General features: G+C 39.9%; 3 protein-coding genes across 4 annotated transcripts in view; 1 reads left to right on the top strand and 2 right to left on the bottom strand.

Annotated features, from left to right (window-relative positions):
- Positions 1-166: 166 nt before the first annotated feature.
- Positions 167-10,731, bottom strand: elapor1 (endosome-lysosome associated apoptosis and autophagy regulator 1). Of its 2 annotated transcripts, XM_031286876.2 has the most exons (23): positions 10,451-10,731; positions 8,703-8,823; positions 8,373-8,553; positions 8,127-8,274; positions 7,949-8,029; positions 7,716-7,821; positions 7,460-7,609; positions 7,087-7,175; positions 6,689-6,866; positions 6,393-6,521; positions 5,799-5,889; positions 5,594-5,699; positions 5,370-5,507; positions 4,462-4,725; positions 3,467-3,643; positions 3,230-3,380; positions 2,577-2,670; positions 2,297-2,398; positions 2,065-2,191; positions 1,378-1,556; positions 1,043-1,208; positions 869-954; positions 167-828 (listed from the first exon to the last, which is right to left on the bottom strand). In XM_031286876.2, the coding sequence occupies exons 1-22, from the start codon at positions 10,535-10,537 to the stop codon at positions 874-876; spliced, it is 2,946 nt and encodes a 981-aa protein (XP_031142736.1). In that variant the 5' UTR covers positions 10,538-10,731; the 3' UTR covers positions 167-828; positions 869-873. The 2 variants fall into 2 exon arrangements, with proteins under 2 accessions (XP_031142736.1, XP_035864327.1); XM_036008434.1 differs by having other exon boundaries at positions 167-954; positions 10,451-10,730.
- A 548-nt stretch (positions 10,732-11,279) lies between these two features.
- On the top strand, positions 11,280-13,339 carry c12h1orf194 (chromosome 12 C1orf194 homolog). Its single transcript, XM_031286709.2, has 5 exons — positions 11,280-11,491; positions 12,471-12,587; positions 12,689-12,804; positions 12,910-13,019; positions 13,217-13,339. The coding sequence occupies exons 1-4, from the start codon at positions 11,417-11,419 to the stop codon at positions 13,010-13,012; spliced, it is 411 nt and encodes a 136-aa protein (XP_031142569.1). The 5' UTR covers positions 11,280-11,416; the 3' UTR covers positions 13,013-13,019; positions 13,217-13,339.
- A 496-nt stretch (positions 13,340-13,835) lies between these two features.
- Positions 13,836-23,850, bottom strand: part of smc5 (structural maintenance of chromosomes 5) — a 10,313-nt gene continuing 298 nt past the window's right edge. The window contains exons 2-17 of the mRNA XM_031286708.2: positions 22,988-23,243; positions 22,699-22,853; positions 21,842-21,955; positions 21,593-21,687; positions 21,313-21,445; positions 20,676-20,849; positions 20,350-20,519; positions 19,154-19,277; positions 17,447-17,569; positions 17,180-17,305; positions 16,966-17,061; positions 16,683-16,787; positions 16,429-16,548; positions 16,022-16,201; positions 14,937-15,032; positions 13,836-14,354 (exon numbers count right to left, since the gene is read on the bottom strand). Coding sequence (XP_031142568.1) covers positions 14,220-14,354; positions 14,937-15,032; positions 16,022-16,201; positions 16,429-16,548; positions 16,683-16,787; positions 16,966-17,061; positions 17,180-17,305; positions 17,447-17,569; positions 19,154-19,277; positions 20,350-20,519; positions 20,676-20,849; positions 21,313-21,445; positions 21,593-21,687; positions 21,842-21,955; positions 22,699-22,853; positions 22,988-23,243 — 2,202 coding nt within the window. The 3' untranslated portion in view covers positions 13,836-14,219. The remainder of the gene's footprint in view (positions 14,355-14,936; positions 15,033-16,021; positions 16,202-16,428; positions 16,549-16,682; positions 16,788-16,965; positions 17,062-17,179; positions 17,306-17,446; positions 17,570-19,153; positions 19,278-20,349; positions 20,520-20,675; positions 20,850-21,312; positions 21,446-21,592; positions 21,688-21,841; positions 21,956-22,698; positions 22,854-22,987; positions 23,244-23,850) is intronic.

Genomic DNA, 23,850 nt, shown 5'->3' with positions numbered 1-23,850 from the left:
CTAATTCATTTTTTTTTGGTCGAGAAACCAACTGTGAGGATTTCTAGTATGAGCTTTTTTTTAGGAAAACGGATGGTTGAGAACCTCCACAAACTGAAGCAACAGCCAGCTATGCCTGCCAGGTCGATCTCGCACCTGAAAGCAATTAGCAAAACAAAATACTTTTTATAAAGAGTTATTTTATTAATTAAAGGCCACATGAAAATGCATTTTTAAAATGTAGTAACATAAAAGCATTGTATAATACAGTATACGTAATGTAAAGTGATGTAATTAATTGATGTAATTTCTAGAGATACATTTGTTGTTTTTTTATTGTAGAAAATGTCTTTACTTCACAATCAAGCAAGATTATATCATATCCTTAGGTGCAGCAGAAAAGGTTATCAAAAGCTGTAGCAAATATAAATCACATATTGTCAAATAACATTATAAGACTGGATGGCTGGTCTAATAAAAAACAGAATAGCCTAATAAAAAAGAACAGAAGAAAATTAAATATACACTCACAGTTATGTAAAATGTACAAAGATGTGTGAGAACACATCTACTACAATTGTAACTTTATCCGCAGTTTGGCTCTTATATCATTTTGAAACACACCATTGGGCTTTGAAAAATACAGAATCCCAATATGAAGACTTTCTATTGCAATATTAGGTTTGGCAACCTAACATATGACAAACAATACTAAATAAAATTGTTTTTTACATTATTGTAAAACTCCTGCAGTAAGTTAATATCTTTTTTTAATAAATAAAATGCATTCAACAACCCATCTCTGTAATCTGTGACTCCGTCTGTTGGAGCTTATTATCTAAAGTTTAACAGATCCTCTGCACTCTGGTAGAAGGATCTGTTCAACCTTCTGAATTAAGCGTCATCGGAGTCCTCCTCTCTTTGATGGCGTGAAGATGATTTAAGTGGAACTGAGTCAAATCCATCTGATGTCCTCTGAAAACACATTGATAATAAAATAAAGCATGAGAAGTTGCCTTATACCATAAGTAGCTCAATGTGTGTTAATGGAGGGGTTACTTACCTCTCGTGAGAAGGACTTTATTTTGGTGAAGAAGGATTTCTTGGTGAGGTCCATGAGGTCGTCCTCTGCGTCCTCTCCCTCCATTATTGCACAGCTGTCTGCAGTGGGCAGCTCACACTCTCTACCCTCAGAGCTCATCATCAGCTTGGAGTACTTATACTGCAACCTGCAGACAGAGAATGATAAAAAATAACATCTGGTCAACATAAATTACAGTCTCGTCTTTGGAGTTTTCATACTATAAAGCTTAAGTTTTAGCTTTAATCTTATTTACTAGTATGACATATTAGTGCTTTAACAAACACCAAAGGAAATGTGAAGCTCAGCAGTCTCACTTCCGTGTCTTCTTCCAGAAATAGCAGCTGATACTGATGAGCAGCACAGCAGCGATCGTTCCTGTGGAAACACCGAATTTGAGCCAGAAATCCAGAGTCACACAAGCGCTGACTTTTTGTGCTGGTAGTGACTCTCCGCCATAACACTGCAATGGCTGCTGCCATACATAGGTGGTTCTCTGAAATACACACACACACGCACGCACACGCACACGCACACACACATAGATTTGCCTTGGTCACATATGAGATCACTACTTGAATCCTGATATTTTCAGTATTTTCCTTACAGGAATAATGAGCTTTAGAGTTGTTGGTAGGCAGATTTTGTTACCCTTTGACAGAGTCCCGTCCAGTCTTAATGCTAAAATAAGCTAACCGGCTGCTAGCTGTAGCCTTATATTTAATGGACAGACATGAGAGTGGTATCAGTCTTCTCATTTAACTCTTTGCTAGAAAGCAAATAAATATATTTCTTAAAATGACAAACTATTAGTGTTTCACAGTGTCCATATCACACTTACAGTACCTTAAGTGAAATGCAAGATGCCCCTATCTGGGGCTAAATGATCATATAAAATGGAAGTTTCCAACACAACACAAGTTTGTGATCAACCTGTGATGGGTTTGTGGGGTTGAGGAGGTAAAACATTTTTTGTCAATACATCCGTGTCTGTGCAGCATTACCTGTATTCCCTGGATGCAAGCGCTGACAATCTCTCTAAAGTGGTTTTTGGTGCAGAGTGGACATGCATGCTGGCTCTGCCACAGAAAATGGAAAGTACAACCATCACACGTCCCCTCTGAACAGTTACTGTGGAGGAAAACACAGATAAGAAATCACAATTTTGTGTGATGAAAAAGATCTCCAAGGAGTCTTGTGGGGTCAAAAGTTGAGCTTGGTCACAGTGAAAGATACCTTGGCAGCGTGATGTGGTCTTCAGCAGTCACTGTGGGATTGCATCTCAGTCTGACGGTGGCTGATCTGCCTTGTTTACAAGCCTGAGTCGTCTCGCTGGACCTGGAAACATCACAAACATGACGAACATAAAGGTTTCAACTTTCACTATGTGATATATTTTTAGACTGTTTTTGATTCTGTATTACATTGCACAATTCAACAAATTATCAAACTTCCAGCATCACATATTTACTATATGTATTAGAAAGCATCAAAATGGAGTTGTTATTTTACTTACTTGTAATAGAAGATGACATCTGGCAGGCCAGAAGCAGAGGGAAACAGCCATTTTGGAGATGAGATGCTACCCAGGGTCGTGTCGGTGGTCACACCTTCAGAATAAGATGATATAATATATAACAATTAATAAAAATTTTAATTTTTATCTGATATATGACATGCACAAAATGTAAACCAGCGGTTCCAACTTTTTTTTGCTATCAACCACAAAGAGCAACGTATATTTCAACCTTTCATCACAGGCTGCATATGTCTGAGATGTGAGCCGTTTAACCCAAGAGCTATTTTCCCTTTTTTAGACTTACATTCAAATCTCAATTTTTTTATATGCCTGAGGTGGTAAAACTACACTATAGGGTATGAAACTACACAGTCATAAAACTACAAGTCTACAGCCACGCTAATGGCTCTGTGAGGCTGTACTGTGGTATAATGGTGCTCTGAGCTAAATGCTAACGTCAGCATGCAAAAGGCTCACAGTGAGAATACAGACGAAACAATATATTACATAAATGGCAATATGTGTTGCCCTTTATTAATATCACAAAATTAACACAAATTTTCCGTAATTGAATAAATTTGGTATTGAAAAATCAAACAAACATATCCTCTCATTTACAGCAATAGATGTCTGCAGCATTCAGTCCATACCGATGAGTGCGTCACCAATGATGAAGGGCTGGGTGGACACCATGCTCTGACTCCTGATATCAGAGGGAACCACAGTGGACTGACAGATGTAACCTTTGACCTCTCTCCTGCTCTCTGTCACATTGTCCACACAGGTAGCCGGTACTCTGCCCTGTAAGAGAAATACAGCAGGTTTAAATGCAACGTCAAACTAAATTTGACAAAAAAAACAAAGTCATCAGGATCACAGCTTCTCACCTCTTTCCCACACAGACCCAAATTAAAGCGATTGAAATATCTCAGGCCTTTGCTGGTGAAGCGGGGGCTGCTGTGGAAGCCGGTGACGTTGGACAGAGGAGAAAAGTCATAGTGTAACAGCGCGCCTCCTTTCGTCTGAACGTCCAACGCACAGTCACTGAGACAAGCTGTGTGGGCCTGGAGGATGGAGAGGTACATAAACGTGCTGTTTACAGTGGGTGGAATAATACCATGTTCCAGCTGTGGTAAACCAAATAAGACAACTGGGAAATGCTGATATCAGCTGGAATATAGAGGCATGCAAACACCTAATTCTGCCTGCTGTTACAGTATGTATATACAGATGTGTGAAAGCTATGTGATGTGGCTCAATATACTGTATATTTGGTGAGAGGTAAATAGCAGACCACCAAATGCTGGTAACAAAACAATTCAAAATCAAATATGGCAGAAAATAGTGTCAACATGACAACGTTCACTTTTGGGTAGAATGAGAAACAGAGTAATTGCGTAATAAAAGAAATGAACATGTTGAGTGTTATACAGATACAGGCAGAGATATAGATACATTCAGGGACATAGCCAGGGATTTAGAAATGCTGAGGTCATCAGTCCAAATTCCCACAAAAGTTTATAAAACTTTCTGATTTAAATTTTTTGACATTTTCTTTATTCAAATAATTAATTATAATAATAACAAATAATATATATATATATATAATTTAATAATAATATTTTTTATTTTAATAATAATTTCGTTTTTTTATTATAACTAAAAACAGTTGAACATAGAGAGTTAGAGTCTACAAATATAAAAATCAGCCTTCAAAAGCCCCCCACAATGTGTAATTTGAGAGTATTTGTAGAAAATATACTCCTCTCTGGCCCAAAAATCCCAAAAATAACCCCAAAGACAAGACCTTTGTTTTTTATTTTTATTTAGTCAGGAATTTGTATCTAGAGCTTTTCAGTGGAAAGGATTTTGATTCCATTACCTTGTTTCTCCGTGTGTTTGGTCCACACTGAACACAAGCAGCCTCTCCGACAGGCTGATCGGCCCTGATGAAGGTGTTCGGCGGGCAGCTCTTACACACTCCTGTCTCACTGACCATGTAGTGTCCCGGTGGGCAGGGAACACAGGCGGAGTCAACCTTAGCGGAACTCAGGGCACAGCGGCGACATTGGGAGGCCACACCTCCGATCACATTGGTGATGTGGATGGAGAAGATCTTTGCAGCATCAGCGCTGTATTTCCTCTCCTGAGGGACAAGAAACACAAGGTGTCTTTTCACCAGCTAAGTCGCTCTACACACAATGTAGTTGTCGGTTCTGATTAAAGGACATTTTTAGAAAGTCTATCCCTATTTTCTACTCAGTTCTCATGCAGTCCATGTGCAAAAGTCATTCAAATTTTTTCAAAGTGGCCACAAAGTTCCAGACTGCCCACTAGAGTTCAGTGCAATAACTGGAGCAAACTCACTGTCAGTGCAAAAACCCCAAAACACTCCACAAATCAGCAAACATGATACAGCAGTTTGTCATAACAAATTCCGGTGAGAATTTCAAATGTTTACAGCCATAATCGGTAAATAAATTCACAGTATTTATTGCTAAATTTGGTGCTTCTTTTTCTTGCCCTCTTGAAAATCTAATGGATGTTTCAGGCTTCCTCTTACATGTACCCATAGTTCTCAGCATGTTGTTTTTACACTGTCTGATTATAACTAAGTAAACTTTAAAAACAGAAATTACAAAGTGTGGTACCAATGTAGAAAAGAAGAAACACTGAGAGAGAGAGACAAGAGTATAACGATATTTATGTATAAAATATACATTCTTAAACACAGACACAAAGTGCAAATACTAACATATATAAATTATAACATTAGGGATTTAGTCTCACCACGTTAAGTTCCTCAGTTCGTTGAAATGTCCAGGTGAAGCTGGCAGTGCTGTTGCTCTGGATCAGGTAGGAGTATGACTGTTTCCTGTTGCTGCCTTTCCACTGCTCCACCACATCATTATTCCACTGGTTATAACCCTGCAGAGAAATACACTCACCTCATATATATATATGTATATATTCATACTGATGTCAACCTTATTTATATGAGCATTTCCGCTCACCGCCAAGAAGTAAAATTTGCAGTCAGCTGTACACGTGGTCTCAAAGACGAAGGTGATGCGAGAAAGTTCACTCCTCTCACTGTCTTTGGCCATGGACTGAGGCAGCCTGTGGAAACAAGTGGCATTTCATTCAATGTTTCCAACTGTGATTTATAGTGTTTACATATTAAGATGTTTAATTCCTTTCAGAAATGTTTGACTTTACCTGTATCCAGGGACATTGAGCATGAGCATCAGGTAGTCTGTGTCCTGATCCCCGGGGGTGGTGTAGACATACTCTCCAGCCACCTCCCATGCTGTCATTACAAATACAATTAAAAAAACAACACATTAACACTCCAATACTATCCTTCTACCAATGCAGACAATAATTGAGGTGGACATGCGGCGTCTTTAAAATAACTCTTCTAACATCTGTATACTGTAAATAAGGATCAAAGCATTCATTAATACCATACGTAATGCATAGTCTTAACCTGTAAATTAATCTTTGACCCTGGAAATAGTAGCAGACAAAATAACCATACCAGCTTTTGTACCTTTGCACTTTAAGATTATTTTGTCAAATGCTGGGGCTGTTTTGTTGGTTATTTTATGAGAATTACATCCTGTACTTTTCCTTTATCTTACATTTTTCTGTTCCAGATAACTGCTTTTTGGATGTTGTGCTATTTGTGCTTTAGTCATTTCTGTTCCCTTTCTGTTCTGTGCCTTTCAGAGTATTTTTTCTGACTGTGATGATTATCATTCAACTGCTGTGATGTCTGCCCTCTCCCTCTACACTGTGTTGCCTTCTCACCTGTGCTGTGTTCGGACTCGCCGAACTCTCGATGGAAGATGGAGCTCTTCATGTTGCTCGGCATCATGTTCCACCATTTGTACTCGAGACCCATCACTGGTTCCGTGCCAGAAGGGCACTTGGTACAGGCTGTGAGTAAATAATATGTCATTAGGTCAAGGAACCCATGGACTAAAAAACAGTTATGACAGTTTTATATACTGTCACAGTTTTATATACTTTTTTACTGTCTAATCAGTTTTGGTGATTTTTACAGCAACAGCAGATAGAGTATAAGGAGTGTACTGATTCTGCACCTGTTCCATTTGAGTAGAAACCATTGTCGCAGGGTTCACAGGTGGAAGAGTTGGTGACAAAGAAACCCGGGTTACATGGAGGACATGTTTGCTTCTCCCCTGATGCAGGCAGCATCACGGCTCCTTCAACAATCTCACTGCAGATCTTAGGCTCGATCCACTTGTACATGAGCTGAGTCTGAGACGCACAGCAAGCCAGACATGGACATGTGAAAGAAGCCACCAGATGCTATGTGGCACACACAATCGGCCCAGGCAATTTATATTTAAAGAAACCTAATAGTTGCACCAGATGGCTGCTAGCTATTTACTAGGTAAAATCTCTCTCTGTGTGTTTACCTTTACTCAACCATGCATAAGCTCTGCCTCAACACACATCATGTCCTTTTCTACATTACCTTTCCTTCAGAGTCACAGGGAGTGTGAGTGTAGAAGTAGTCACTGTTTGTACACGCAGGTCTCAGTTTGCAGCTCCCTGAACCAGCCACTGGAAAAATAGTAACCAAGCCAGGGGGGGGGGAACGGTGGGCGGGGACGAGGGAAAACACACAGCTCACATTATGATCCAGAGATAAGACAAACCTTACACACTTAAGCAGTAAATGCAGTATTTGCATGCAGAACGCCTTGCATGTGTGTGTGTGTGTGTGTGTGTGTGTGTGTGTGTGTGTGTGTGTGTGTGTGTGTGTGTGTGACAACATGCAAATACGAATATATAAGAGTATGCTGATCAATGATATAACTGGTGTCAGAAATTCAAACGTTTCATACCTGAATATTTGTCCTGTTCGCACTGATGGCAAACGGTGGCGCCCTTGTTGGAGTAGGTTTCAGCAGGGCAGGGGGTACAGCGGGCAGATCCTGCTTTTGCACTGTAGGTGCCGGGTTTACAATGGAAACACTCTGATGTGTAGGCCACCCCTGGATAAAAACCATCAATCAACTTGTAATCATTACCTGGAAAAAGTTGAGGAGTGAACAAATGTTTAAAACTGCTGTACTCAACACACTACAGGCGATAATCTACCTGAGATGGCAATGTTCCTTAACAGCACGGGCTTGACAGCACTGCCCTGCAGAGTATACGCAGTGGTTCTCCAATACAGCACATTGTTGCCGCTGTTAAGCTCAACCTGCACAGAGTGAATGTGAAAATGAGAAAGGAACAAAAGAGAAAACATGAGAGCTTCTAATCTGAATTCTCCGGCAAATGATCACCAGATGCCAGCAGGTTTAATAAAATGCTACACTCAGACAAACCCTGTATTTGCTAAAGTTGCTTTCAGAGATCTTCATCCACCGGCTCTCTGTGTCTGTAGACTGACACTGGTCATTCTGAACCTAAGGAGAGGGGAAAAAGATTCAGATGTGACCAAATACCCCCCCAAAAAAAACAGCCATCTTTGTCAACATCAACAATCGTTTGTGAATTACTTACATAGAACTCAAAGTAAATGCTGTTGTCAGGGTAGAAATATTCAAAGGACACAGTTCCAGGTTTCTTCAGGCTCACAGCATAGGACAGTGTTGCAGTGCACTCATCTGTGTTTGAGGCTACGTAATCACCCTTTGGTGTCCAGGTTGAGCTGGAGAAACATGAGCAGCAGAAACCGTTTGATGAGCTTCTTGAAACAGTAAGAGCTTTGATTGATAAATACAATTGAAACAAAAAATGTATACTAACTTGGAGCAGTCTGTGTGGGCATCCCCGCCGTTCGTGGGCAACCCATGGGTGACAAAACCAGACGGCAGGCTGTCCCACTCATCAAAGGCCTCGCCGGTGCCCAGAGAGTAGGTGCCTACAGCACACTTCTGGCACTGCTGCGACTGCATGTTGAGGAACTCCCCCTCACTACAGGAGAAGGCTGCAAGAGAAAGAGAAAGAAAGAGGCCACATTGGAAATATATCATGGAGATGTCGACAACATGACAAGGAACAGATAAAAGAGTGTGGTAACAATGTAATATATATAAAGCTGTAATACAGATTGAGGTAGAAGAGGAGGACACTCACTGCACTGAGTGCCTTTGACTGGATCTGGGAGGCCTGTGCATGTGTCGGCTTTGTTGGGAACCGCCACTCTCCATCGTGACCCAAGTACGTCACACTCTGTGTACTCAAAGTGATAATCTGACTGCAGGGACAAAACACAGGTGTTAGTTTCACACAGCTGGTGAAAACACACTATATACACACCATACATACTACATCAAATAGTTGTAATTTATACATAAAGATGCAAGTCAGCATGCATGTGAACAGCAGATGGAGCTGTTATTACGAGTTCACCAGATTGTTTTACACCTCTGGAATTTCTTTTCCAAAACCAGTTAAGCCTCTTTTCCAAATAAAGACACAGCTAATATTTGCCCAGGAGGCCGTCTCAACTGTTTTACTTATCAAGGATGTGCTGCAACTCTGCACCAGTAAAACTCCCTTCAGGGTTTATTTACTTATAGCCAAGGGGGAGAGATGTTGATCCATCCAATCCTTTTGTAAACATGTAATTTTCAGTGTTGTCGCAGGACTTTGGAGACAGCAGGAGCTCAGGTGCAAAGCTTTTGCAGTATTTGTCTGTCATGCTTTGACGGTTTATGGAGCTGACTGACAAACACCGTTCCACCCGTTCCCCCCTGTAATGATGTAATTTGGGATGTGACTTAACGTTAAAAGTTATCTTGTAGATCTGACACCTTCTGAAACAAGCCGTGAGTACTGACACAGTGTTATCTTGGTCAACAGCAGGCTGTAATATTCCAAGTAGTCAAACTAACCCAAGCCCACACATAGCCTTGTGGGATTAATATTTAACAGAAACAGAGCAGCAGCACTCCTCTGGGTCTGTGTTTTTGATTAGAGCTGCTACATTAGCGGTGGATGGGGTATCAGGTGAATATGTTTGGGTGGGAGGATCTGATGTAAAAATGCATCAAACTGGGGAAGTGCTGTAGCCTAATCACCTCCTTTAAACAAACATGAGGAAACCAAGGCAACGGGACATGATGACCGCTGTGCCTCATGGTCAATGGATTGGCATGGAAACTAACTCACCTTCTTCCCCAAATCATCATCACCTATAAGCCCAATAGACTCAAATTACAAGACTACGGATCGCTTGTGCTAACGTTTTCCTTACAGCTCTTAATCTTAATTTTACACATCTGCGGTAAAGTATGGTGATAAAAAAGAAATGGTTTGAGTATTATCAAACTGTAGTGTTATGCAAATGAAAACAGATATACAAGGGTGAGGAGAGCACGGCAGTGGATGTAACATATGGACATTCTAGTAAAACAAGTGTGTATTAACCATAACACACTGAAGCAAGCAGAAGTGAAGTGACTAATGTAATGTAATGCAAAACATATTTTCATTTCCTACTCACAATATGTAACGGAGGCAGACTACTAGTCCTGCTAAAATGTACACTCTTCTTTACTTGTATTTATTTTAAAGGCTAAAGTCAAACATAGCACTTGAACAGGTTTCTCTTATTATCAGGAATAACTGGCTAAAGCTGTTTAAGAGGCTTTAGGTCAGCCATTTCAACATTTTTAGAAATGTTGCATGTAGCATATTCTGCTGGCATTAAATTACATTTTCACATACACCTCATCCATAAGCAATTTACCTGATTAAACCTTGATATGCCCATTCAATTGTCGTTCAATTCACACCTGAATAATGTTAGCTTTTGGGGGTAGTTGTTATTATTTATGATGTAGAAATTGCTAACAATAAAACAATATTAATCTTCTCACCTCTTTGCACATGGGCAACTCCGCATTGGTTTGTGCCAAAAGCAACCACAGTAAAAGGTGGCGCAGGTATATCGGGCCTCGCTGCATCGTCGCCTTTGGTCAGTGCTGAAGTGATGGAGACGGAGGAGCAGAGGGTTGACCTGCACCCAAAGGTGCAGCCCGCCTGGCGGCTGGAGGCGCGGCTGCACGCTGAGCAAACATTCTCCTAGATAATTGGCTCTGGTACCTGTTACTCTGAGTCATCTTTTAATGCTAAGGCTTGTGTTGTAGGCTACCTGCCTTCTGCTAGCATTATTTGGACAAAAAAATTCACTTGAGTCCTTATCGTTATTAATCTTCAAGAAAAAATGATTAGCCTACTTAGCACGGTTACACGTATTTTTAGCGACTCGATAATGGCTAATAAAAGTGGTGGATTTAAAAAATATAGCCTATATATTTATTTCACGGTAGCATGTGGCCGTTTCGTCATTTTTACAAAAGGGACACAGCAGATACATGTGGGAAAAATAATGAGTAAACACTTCTGATTTAATATGGACCAATGACACGTGATCGGAGGGAAGCATTCGCAAAAACAAACATCACATAACGTAGGCATAAAGAACCTATAGCTATAAACCTTCACAAACATGTTTCCTGATTCCTAATGAGATAGCCTAGTAAATAAACATTAAACAAATGTAGAAAGTAAGTTAATGAGGATGAAAACAAAATCACAGGATAGGCCTACACTTAATCACACTATAAAATGAAGACTATAATGTACCATTTAAAAAAAAAAAAAAAAAAAAAAAGGAGGGAAGCATTCGCTTACAATCGTTTTCTTTTGAAAGGTTTATCCGGAAGTTTGTAGTTGCTTAGAAACCAGGTTGTAAACATTTAAGTAGGGTTCATTCGGGTTCATTCCTCATAAGAAGCTAACAGCAACAACAATATTAGCAGCGCTTCGTGTTGTCATTAAATATGTCGAACCGGGATCCTTTCCCCTCCACAAAGTTTGAAAACGGCTTCACTCTCAGCGGATTCCGGCCGCAGCAGGTGGGTTTTCCTGATAAAAACGTTGTGTTTGTCTCTAAAGGTTAAATCAACCGTGACTTCATGTGTAGAGATTACTTTCAAAACACACATTTAATACTGACAATGTTGATACTGGACATAAAGCTTTTTTTTCCATCTATAAGGGATGTCCAACATGCTGTAAACTCCTGTTATTTTGAATGAACATCACCCTACCAGCTAAATGCTGTGTTTTTCTTGTCCGGCCTTATTAACCTGCTATGCAAAAAATATGCCGATGGGCTCCTATTAAACCCTGCTAAAATATTACATTGCCCATGATTAATTGTCTGATAATTTAATTAAACACAAATAATCACAAAAGTGAAATAATAAAGGTTTTAAAACTAGATCTTGACACAGAGACCCACTTCAAAACAGGGCCTTAAGATCCGGTATTAAAGCAGGTCTAGTCGGTCCTTATCATGCAACTTGATAGTGTGCTTTAGCAGGGCATATTCACATATCAGCAAACAAAGTTACAATTAAATGACCACAAACCGGTTGGCCATATGGGACCTTGCCAAAGTCTTGAGAAATCAAATGATGACATTCAAACAGCAAATAGCGAATGAAAACGTCAATGTTACCTAAATGTAAATATACAGAGTAAGTATACCTGAGTATATCCTATCCCAAATATACAGTCACAAAACAGTCCCACATTTAAGGTTGTCATACTATACCTGGATGGATGGAGATGGATGGATACCTCCAAGCATTTTAAATGTTGTATAAAACATTGACATTTTTGTTCATCACTATAGGTGTTACTTAAAGAAACTTGCTTGTGTGACATGTTTGAGCTCAGCCATTGTTGGCTCATTATGTGGATTATTTTTTAATTAATATCTATGGTGAGTATATTCATCAGTACAAGTCTTTAAATTATTTTGTGCTCTAATTCTTATCAAAATATTAAAAATTTAGATTTTTTTCCCCCTCCTTGCTAATTGCACAGAGAAAAACCTATGATAAACCAACTCACATAGCCCAAACAGAGGAACCCTGGAGTCGCCTCCATGATACAACCACTCGGGCTAGCTCCCAGCGGAGTGTCATGCATTATGAGCGTCAGGTAACCTGCATGGTGGTGCATGATTTTGATCTTCACTTATGAAACCAGAACAATATTTCAAAGCAAGTACTTTGAATGCACCACTCTTTTCTCAACCACAGGCTCCAAACGACAGCCTCGACTTCCAACTAAAGTCAGTCTACGATCACCACAAGGACTTCTTCTGGAGAAAGAATCAGATTTTATACCAGAAGGAGACTGTGTCTGAGGACAGCAGGTGGGTATTTGTGAATTTAAATTTGTGGCCTGGCAGTACAACTTCACTCTGTTGGCATTGCATTTCAGGAGTCAAATTCAACCGTGTTTAAATTTCAATTTATAGGAAGCAGGAAAACTTAAAGCAGGACGGGCTGGAAAAGGAACAAGAGAACGACATCAGAGTGTGGGTTGATCCACAGAGGTGCTCCATTTACAGCATTAAGTGAAGCTCAGGTGAAGTTCAGTTATATTATGATCCCCAGTCATTGCAGCAGGTGTCTGTGTGGATAAACAAACATTAAGAAACCTAAAACTTCTGATTCAATTTCCTGACAAAGAATCTGACTCCAACCAAACCCACTGAATCTGGCTTTGTGTGGAGCGAGGTGTGTCCCAAATACCAATACAATGCCCTTTTCCCCCCTCCACAGGCATTTTCAAACAAGGGCTACACCAAGGAGAATGGTGGCTTCTTCTATTCAACATGAAGTTTCCAGTACTATCTCTAACTGCTAACATCACGAAAGCTCTGTAAATAAAGGAGTTATTTCAGTTAATTTGTGTACTGCTTGTGTTTATGCAAATGCCCTACATAGAAAACTGAATACTGAAAGGTGATTCATGGAAGAAAAAAACAGTCCGATTTCAGGATCACTTCAACCACAAAAATCTCAACAAACACTGACCAAAACTACATGGAGGAATAAAGCATGCTTAAATGGCCAAGTGAATATGTAATGAAGGTACAAAAGTAAGGTATATTTCTGCATATTTTTAAATAACTTTTGTGCTTTTAATGCACAATAGTAGTGCCGTTTGTAGATTTAACTGTGCAGATTGCCCCCAAATTTCATGCACATTAACACGTGCCCCTTTTCTTTAATCAAAATAACAGTTTATTTTTGCATGCAAATACTTATGTTCATATGAATTTTCTAGAAAATATCATTACCTACTTCAAACTGCATTTCGTACTGAAGCAGTATTCAAGCAAAGCATACAATCAGATATTTATAAATATCAGTATTCTAAATAAATGTAACATACCCATTTAGAACACAAACAGCAGAATATTTTATTAAAATGTAAAAAAAAAACATGTGCATGTGAACTGTTAACAGAGGAACAGTTAATATTTTGTATTATCAAAAGAATAAACCTGTTGCTGTATAAATAGAAAAACTGGGCAAATGAGAAAACAACAAAATATTCTCAATGCATATTACTATTTTCTGTACATCTGTTGGACGACTCTTTCACAGAATAATTCAAATCTTCTCTTTCCAAGGTTTATATAGCATATTCTATCTAAAATAAAACAGCTAAAGAGAAATTTATAATAAATGATAAAAATTATTTTTTACAGTTGTATATTTTGAACTCGTTGAACTGGAAACAGACTGAACTCAGGCAGGACAGATCAGACAGTGGGGTTCATGCCCTGGCTTTTCTTTCGAGACATCGTTTGATGAAAGCCTTCTCGTCCCACTGGTTGGGCGGAAGCATTTGGCCGCCGTTATGGACACAAAGGACGGTCATCTCATCAGCGTACTGAAGATTCTGCAGCAGCTGAAGACAAACACCAGAGGAGCAAAGGTTCAGAAAAAAACGAAGAGCGCAGAGACGCATGGGTCACATAATACAGCTTAAAATAAAACATTTTACTTTTAACTCCTTTTTTGGTTTCCACCGACTCCTGAGGGAAATATCTGGCTCTTCAGCTGCTAAATGCTCTGCTATGTTCACCAGCTAGTTGCTGACTTTGTCTGTTGTTTGGTGCGGAGTAGGTAGTTTAGAGTGGGTTCTTTGCTTTAGAGTGGGTTCTTAGAACTTTTTCGCTGAAAACATCTGGAAACGATGATGATGAGAGCGGTGAGAGTGAACCAAAAACAGTAAAGATGTAGGTCGTAAAACCAAAACAATGAGCTGAAAGATGTTAAAACGTTCTGTAGAGCAGAGGGGAACTGTAAAGTTGGGTGATTATTATCCTTCTCTCTGTCTCATCACCGTGAGCGATACCTTTCAGTATTGATCCATTGTTAATACAAAATATTGATTATAGCCACTTACACAGAATACACAGTAGATGTACACAAACACTCAATGAGTGTTACCATCAGAACACACTCATTAGAAGGTACAAACACTCACTTTGGGTGTTATGAAGAAGTACTGGGATGTTGTCTCTTTGCAGGCCGTGCGGACCACAATGTCAAAGACTCTTCTCTCATTCACAGGATCCATTCCCTACACAAATGAGAGAAAGTCTCAGTTATATCCACATAAGCAAGCAGGTGGCAACTAACTTTTGCATTAAATGCCTGTAGACTAATTAAATAACTAAAAATAGGAATCAATTATTTACACACTCTTCACTCACTTTAAAATTCTTTGAAAACAGTTTATTTATAAACTCCATCTGCCTGTGTGGATGCTTGTTTCCAGGATGTACGAGTAGAAAAAGTGATAAATTATCTGGTTTGTAGTTGCACATTGCCAGACTGATCTCCACAGCGCTGTGGAGTAAGGTCTGGCTACACCACACATACATTCTGGGATACTAGAGGACAAATTGCTCTGGGTTGTTTGCACTTCTTTAAACCAATCACAATCGCTAAGGTCCGGACACAGCGACGATGGCTTTGCTAATCTCTGGGAGGAACTTGTTTTGGTGGAACATTTGCACCCCGCAAAAGACCACATAAAGCCATATAAAATATTAAATGAAGTTAACTGTTCACACAATATAGTAACGTGAGCTATTTAAATTAGCTTGATACATGGTTAAACATAATTTGCTCTTACCAGTGTATCGCCGTGTATACTTCGTCCTTAGCAATCCTCTCCATTTGGTTCCAAAACGTCCCAGTTAGATAGTAAATGTCGCAAACATATTCGTTGTAAATCTTTACAATCATTCACCGAAAGAACCAAAGAGGCCTGCCTTATTGCACGATCCAAATTTTCTTCAAAACTTGCCATTTTCAGGGTGTAGCTTGCTACCTCGAAATTTGTTTTGTTTTGTTTGTTGTTAGCGAAGGGATTTTAAGAATGGCAACACACAGAGAGCAGAAAGCGTGGGCCAAAGTCTGACATTCACGCACCGGATGGCAGGCTTAATCCTGGAAATGTACTTCCGTTGATCCAGACCTCACTTTGTTAAATCATTAGGAAACCTGCAAAATCTTCAGAGGACAGAACAAACCGATATGAAAATGTGTGTGAGAGAGCACTACCTGGTTGATCTCGTCCACCACTCTGAAGGGGCAGCGGTTGAGCTCCTGCAGGGCCATGAGGTAGAGCATTGTGGAGACGCTGCGCTCTCCTCCGCTCTGATGGTAAGCCGTCAGCTCGTGGAGCTGAGTGCTGCTGTGGAACTTCACCCGAATTCGGATCCCATACTTGTCATACTCCTCCTGCAATGAAAGGCAGCATTTAATGGGGTAATAAATACAATTCTTATTGCCTGAACCAAAACAATGACCATAATATACATTAGAGCTTTACAGGAATACATACTGTATACCGCTGTTAAAAAATACCAACTACATCTTATGTGAATAATTAATAAGGATGTCAGTGTGTGTGTGTGTGTGTGTGTGTGTGTGTGTGTGTGTGTGTGTGTGTGTGTGTGTGTGTGTACCTCATTCTCTGAGTGCAAATCAACCTCTCCTGCACACTGCATGGAGCGGAAGAAATCACTGAACTTGCCATTAATCTGTTCCACCAGCTGCTTCAGCGGGTTCAGCCAGCGCTCCTTTGCCTGTGAGACACATACAGAAATCTCTACACACACATTTATACACAGGGTGGCCATGCTGTCATATAAGAAATCACAGACTGATATTTCTTTACAAACAAATCCCAGAGCAATCACTGCAGGGACATATAATGCACCTCTGATATGTTCTGTCGGTAGGCGTTCAGGGCATTGCTCCGGTCTTCCAGCTCTTTCTCCAGATGTTTGATCTCCTGCTCTCTTTTGTTGTACTCTTCAACAACCTGCAAAACAGAGATAATTAACGTGAGAAGCATTCACACTCTGAGGGTACACGTCACGATGTATTCATACTCACAATTTCTGTCCAAAAAAGTAAGAAAGCCAACAAAAATTAATTGCAAAGAATTTTGTTTCCTATAGAGATGGAAAAAACGTCAGCTGATTCTCATGTGCTCTTACTCTTTCACTGAGGCCAGTGAAGCACTCAGCCCTGGCCCGCTCCTCATTCAGCAGTGTATCGATCTCGTCCAGCGTGTCAGGCAGCTTGCTAAAAGCCTGCAATATAAAAAATATTTTAAAAAACAGGACTATTTTATAAGCTAATTAAACTAAATTAAAGTGATTAAGGCTTGTTTCATTCAGCGATATAATAAACACTGTGATAAACACTAACATTACGCAGGTCTTCAGGTAATGACTCATCTGGTTGCATCCTGCAGATCGTCTTTGCTCTCTTCAACAGGCCTTTGCATTGTTCTGTCAGCTGGACCTTCCTCTGCTCCAGACGGCTGCATTTTTGCTGCAAGAACACGTGTGCTGTTAGCATGTTAGCCGACACCAGTGATACAGAATGAGGAGTAGATCATGACATATAGGAGTTAGCATCACGGACACTCCAGCAGGGCAGATGTATATGTAAAGGTGTGTGTGAAACGCTTACATCAATGGTCTTGAGTTCAGAAGCGCCTTCTCTACAATCATTCTCCAGCTTGGTCTTCTCAGCCATCAGCCCCACCGTCTCCAAAGCCAGGTACACCTTCTCCATAGTCAGCTTGGCTCTCAGCTACAGACGATGGAGACAGGGAAAATGGAGGCCACAAGGAGAGACAGACATTTAAGAAGAATTGCACAGCATTAAGTTTTAATATGCATTCATTAAGTCCCTCCAGGATTTCGCGATCGCGCCAATTCAATCAATCATGTAACTTTGGTGCGACCCGCAACTTCAACCAATCCCAGCAGTCCCACGTGCCAGACTTTACGTCTGAGTGCCACTGACCAAGCGGGAGAGAGAGAGAGCTTGTTTCCGATTTGAAGACAAGACTCGAACATCTCACATTTACCAACAAAACGTACAGCGAAAGACAAAACATGCAAAACATTTCAGACCGTCCTGCCAAACTGTATAGATTTTAACATCAATGTACGCTGTAACGTTTTTTCACTCTAAAGTCGCTGAAAGCTGCTGCTGTTTCAATCCTGTCGGCTCTCTGCAGCGGGCGGGGGTGGGGCTGCTGCTCATACAGTTCCCCCCGCTACTGACGTGCACACACACAAACACACACACAGTGGATGCAGGAAAAACCGGAGATGTGACAACACGATGACCTAAATTAATAAATTGAGGACAGCTACACTCGTTATTTTAAGTGCAATGATAAGTTAAAGTCCGATAAGTACTTTATCAAACCGTATGAATGTGTGTCCCAGGCCAGGTTAGGAAATTAACTAACAATGTAAAGATCAACAAGCCACTGGCAGATATGTTCATATTTGATTCATTTAATACATTATTATTTTTTGTCTTAAATCCACCAGCCATTTTCATATTATACCAACATTTGCAACATTCTGAGCCTTTTTGGTAAGGTTCCTAGGAAAACTCAACCCAGAGTAGTTTTAGTCTCCCCGAAACAAGTTTAATTTTTATTTTTAAAGAACTACATAAAAAGAAATCCCAACTTCTTTTTGCAACTTTCACTGTCTCCCGCAACTTCGTTGCAACAAACATACAAAAAGAAATCACAACTTTTATCACAATTTTTTACAAAAGCTCCCGCAAAATCAGGCATTTTGGGCGAAATCCTGGAGGGACTGATTAAAGAGAATTTGACTGGCAAACAGTCAAAGTCCTTGACTGTTACTCAACTCCACTTCAATAATAAAGTCCATTATTCAATTGTTGTGAAATACCTGCCATATAAAAACCACATTTATGGGATCCTTGCATGACTGCATATTAACACTGACTTTAATAAGCTATTAAAAAGAGAGTCAAGTTCAGCACAAATTAAGACTGCAAACAAGAACAAAAGATATGGATTTCTTAATTTTTGAATGCACCCTCAAAGCACCTTGCTACTTTTAATTGCAGTATGCAACAGACAGCTTTGTCAGGCAGTTTTGTCTTCAGATAGCTTTTTACACAGATGCATGCCTGGAGCTTCTGCATGCGAAAGTCACTGGACGACACCATTTTGTAAACATAGCCATACTGAGAAATACAGAGAGAGCTTTGTATCAACTAATTTGGCAATGGCTTGAATGTAACAAAATATTTAAAAAAATCTAAATTTCTGCCTATCACAGCTATTAAATGTTTAGTAGTCATTTACAGGTCCTTAGTTCTAAGTTCACTGATCCATACCTTCATCTGAGTCATGAACGCTGTGACTATGGACACCTTCTGGGAATTGACAGCTGCAATTTTCTCTTTAGTCTCCTCTTCAATCTTCTGCAGGTCAATAACACTCTGCTCCATCTGCTTCAGACTAAACACATGGAAAGAGTGAGTGAGACTAATTTGAATAGATTTACATTAGCCAAACTAACACATCTTTACATAGACAATTTACTAGTTGGGTCATATATGCCAGCATATGACAAGATACAGAGGGAAATGTTCTGTGCCTGTTGGGCCTTTTGACTATTTAAAGATCCCCTATTATACTACTTTTCAGCATCATATTTGTACTCTTGGGGTCCAATAGAATAGGTTTACGTGCTTTCATGTTCAAAAAACACATTATGTTTCTCATACTGCCCATTGCTGCAGTGCCTTCACCAGAAACACTAGGCTTGTTCGAGATGAACTGCGCCTCGCCTGTAAAGTGGACGAGAGCAGGCGGCAGCAGCCAGGGGTGGTGACAAAAATCCGCTGTCAAGTCGGACAGTTAACAGCTGTTTCCAGCAGCCTTCAGTCTGAACAGGAAGTCACAGAAACACTCAAATCCTGTTAGGTCTGATTCCGATTTGATAAAAGGTTATCAGACCTATATATCAGCTTGTACACAGTCTCCAGTTGTTTTTATTATGACAGAGTATCTGTTAAAATGCTCTACATGCGATCTGTTGCTGATGTTAATAAACAATAGACTGTAGATGATCTGTAATCTGACCAGATTTAGTCTCTCTGACTACTCAACGTCACTATCACCCACACGTGTTCTGTACAGAATAAGCCTTTAAATCAGACAAATAGCAATTAAAATCTCTCCAATTAAAAAAACAATATAAAGTTTATATAAAACATTATCATGTTGAGTCAGTTAGATCAGCTGAGAGCCAGGCATTTCCTGTCATGCCCTGGGTCTTGCAGTCGGTGGAAAGCAACTGCATCGGCTGGCTCTAAAACCTGCGGCCGCCTTGGTCTCGTGAGGTTATCGTTGCCCACGTGTGCATGACGTCAGAGCATGTCACAGTCAGGATCAAATCGGACACAAATCTAACCAGCATGCATTGGGCGGCGATCGCCAGTAATCGATTCTGCGCAGGCCTGGCTCATCTCGAACGAGCCTTGGCCTGCCTTCCTGAAAAGCATAATAGGGGCTCTTTAAGACTTGCCTGTCCTGCTTGGTGCTGATTTTCTGCTCCAGTTGTCTCTTTTTGCCCTTTACTTCAGAAAGGTGCTTCTTCTCTGCCAACAATTCATTGTCACGGCGATCCAGTGAGGCGGCTTCTGTCTGCAGGGCCTTCATCCGTTCTTCAATGTCTTGTAACTTCAACTCACAGGCCTAGTCGCAGTGGGGCTTAACAGTTAAACTCTAACATATTGAGATGTCTCAAGGCATATTTATGGGGGTAGCAGATACTAGATTTGGTACATGTTGGAGTTAAACAAAAGGGTCAGGGCTATGCTTCCAAAAGTGTTCCTGTGTTTCTCCCCTTACCTTCATCTGCTGCTCCAGCTGCCGTTTCTCTTCAGCGTCCACAGTGATGGTGAGGTACTGGGAAGGGTGCACTGCGGAGTTACTGGTGCTGATCTTGTTGGAGTAATGGGACCTCTTCAATGTGTACCTCTCCTCTGTTGTATAGAACACCCTGAGGTAGGGCTCCTCAATCACCTGTGAGGAAGAAAGGTCATGGTCAGCAGAGACGCCTCACAAAATATGAAGTTAAACACTGAGAACTCCGAGCTGGTTCTCTGAACTTCAATGGTCCAGCTGGGAAATATCAGGAGAAAAAAAGTGACTGTCAGATTTAAGTTACCAAACGCAAAATACAGTAAAAAACTTAACCAGGCAGTAACAAAATGCATCATTAATTAACACAATCCATTACATTTTCAGATCAGCAAACAATTTCTTTGACATCAAATTGAAGAATGCAACATCCTGACAACTCCGAAAGGCACTAGGTCAAAATAGTTCAATGGTTGAATTGAGTGATAAGATGATTTTTATAGGTGGTGCTTATTTACAGACCACACTATAATATCCAGTCTCAACCTACACCATTTATCTTGATATCCTACCAATTTAAATGACTTCCCTACTACTCTGCTGTTGTGTTGTAAGAGGAACGTACCGTTTTAATCATGGCTTTAGTTTGGTCATTGCCCACAGGGACGTCATGCACCTTGTACTGGTGACAGAGGTAACTCATCACCTCATCAGGGGCATCGAACATCTCGCGTAGGTAGGTGAAGAACCCAAAACGCCTACAAAGAAAATTTGAAAATTAAACATAACAAAGTACGTATAAAAACTAAAACGTAATGGTCACAGACAAAGACACAATTACACAGTCAATTTCATTAAATTAAAGTCAAATTCATTAAATTAAAGTCAAATTCATTTTCTCTCACCTCAGGGCCTCAATACTCCGTGATGGCGGCCGCCTAGAACACGACTCCACCGGAGCAGAAATGGAGTTCACCTTCAAGTTCATCTTGTCACGGACCTGAGGTTTTGGACAGATCAAACTAAATGTCTTATTTGGGAGGGTAAAAACTGGATGTCACACACAAAGTTAGGATTTGTCTGACAATTTGCACTCAAAAGGAATTTTCATCCTCCACCCAGAACGTGACAATCATACTCTGCAGCACCCTGACCTCAGTCATGAACCTCTCCATGTCGTCTTTTCTCTGGAATACAAACGCCCGCAGATCGTGGAATGAGATGTGGTTCTCCACGAACTTAGCAAAGCGATGATCTTTCACATTGATCTAAGGAATGAGGAAAGGATTAGCATGTGGGCTATGCAACTGGTACTAAAAAACACCCCAATCACAATAATGACTGCTGTTAACTGAACAATTTTTTCAAATCTTTTTTGTGAAAAAAATCACTGCTAAAAGTATAACTTTCTTGGAACAATTCATGTCACCGTTTGGTTTTGTGAGGATTCCTAAAATGCCAATAAAATAGGTTTATAAAAAAAAAAAAGAAAGAGAACTCACCCCAAATTCAAAGGAATGAAATCAAGAACGTAAACTCAACCGTTAGTATTGAACACACCTGTTTTATTCTGTCATCCATCATGTCATGGTAATACTTTATTTCAATCCCCAATTTAGCATTTATAAGCACTATATAAAAATGTAAAAAAAAAAAAAAAAAAAAAAAAAGTTTATAATACACTGTAATGTAGTTGTATGCAAATATATATATATATATATATATATATATAATTTCTAAGTGTTTGATTTACTGTGTTTGTTAACAATTATATAATTCCAACTGTGTTTTGTCCTTAATTATGTGTTCTACAGCAGCCTTTAATTATGAGTGCCCTTATGAGAGAGTTATAGTTGTTGACAAATACACTTGTATCTGCATATACACTTGCAATATTATCTACATTATAATGTCTTATAAACAATGTGTTAAATGTTAATATTCTGCTCATAAATGCTAAATATGGTGGGGTTAAAATAAAGTGTTACACACATGGCTCACTGGGACTCACCACCAGCATCATGGGCTCGTGGACATTTCCACCAAAGAGTTGTCTGTTCTGTCTGAGCCACTGGATGGCGAAGTGTGTGTCCCTGTGGCGTCCTCGCAGCTTCTCCTCTTTGGCATTCATCATGTTGTTCATGTCATTGAGCTTTCTCTCCAACACTGACAATTTAAACAAATAAACATAATCTTACATGAACCACATTTGTGTGGTACCTATGTTAGCAGCATCAAATGATTTCATCTTTATGTAAACTGGTTCAGAGGACACTGCACTGTTTGTGGGAAACTCTCACTTCTGTACTCGGCAATGAGGTTGTCCTTCTCCCTGCGTAGGTCGGCCTTCTCTCCTTCCACCTTGGCTCTCTCCTCACGGATGGTCCTCAGCTCCACATTGACAGCATTGATCCGCGGCATCACGTCGGGTTGGTCGCCAACTTTGGCAAGCTCCGCCTTCAAGTCGTCAATGGTCCGTCTGGTGTTGCTGATTCGCCTCTGGTGGTCTTCCTCTTCCATCTGCTTCAGCCTCAGCGTTTGTTTAATATCTTCAATCTGTAGAGAAGAACAAAGAGAGTTATCATTTATTATGAACAACGCACAGCTGCAGATAAAGTCTTCTTTATTCTGTAATAAAGGCACACGGAACAGGAAAAGTCAGCAACATCAGACTATATGAAGTAGGATTGTATCGTAAATATTAATCATTCAAATGGATCGCAACTTCTTTTATCATCTCTTCTTAGTTGATAGAGAGCTAGGAAAACATTGTTTCGTTAACTGAGTGTATGAAGTGTGAACCATGGAAGATACAAAAGGAGAAAGTCCCATTAGTGTATGATCCACGTTCTTACAAAACGGATTAGATTTAATGTTCTGTTGACTCACAAATACGAAGCCTGTGTTCAATAATATCTAAATAAAGAATAATAAATCCATATATTGTTGTACTTTATTTATCTCCGGTTACTTGCACAACCGTCACTTCTTGTTCTGCTGCAAATACTGCTACTGATTTTATTTTATCTATTTTATTCATTTGTCTGTGTTTCCTGTTTTGTTTTTTCCTACATCTAGAGCCACACAATTTCATTGTATCTGGTATGACAAAAAATATATTCTGATTCTGATATGGCAAATCAATGGTTGCCACAAATCAAAA

Source organism: Sander lucioperca, chromosome 12 (assembly GCF_008315115.2).
Source record: "Sander lucioperca isolate FBNREF2018 chromosome 12, SLUC_FBN_1.2, whole genome shotgun sequence".
NCBI lineage: Eukaryota > Metazoa > Chordata > Actinopteri > Perciformes > Percidae > Sander > Sander lucioperca.
This window is presented reverse-complemented; position numbering and strand designations above follow the sequence as displayed.

Bases quoted from the DNA above. Each gene is read 5' to 3' on its own strand.
- elapor1 (XM_031286876.2), bottom strand. From the start codon at position 10,537: ATGCAGCGAGGCCCGATATACCTGCGCCACCTTTTACTGTGGTTGCTT. The intron at 8,275-8,372 runs GTTAGTATACAT...ATGTTTCTCCAG, and splicing joins GCCCACACAGACTGCTCCAA to CTCAACCTGGACACCAAAGG. The intron at 5,508-5,593 runs GTGAGCGGAAAT...ATTTCTCTGCAG, and splicing joins GCAAATTTTACTTCTTGGCG to GGTTATAACCAGTGGAATAA.
- c12h1orf194 (XM_031286709.2), top strand. From the start codon at position 11,417: ATGTCGAACCGGGATCCTTTCCCCTCCACAAAGTTTGAAAACGGCTTC. The intron at 12,588-12,688 runs GTAACCTGCATG...TCTCAACCACAG, and splicing joins TCATGCATTATGAGCGTCAG to GCTCCAAACGACAGCCTCGA. The intron at 12,805-12,909 runs GTGGGTATTTGT...TTCAATTTATAG, and splicing joins ACTGTGTCTGAGGACAGCAG to GAAGCAGGAAAACTTAAAGC.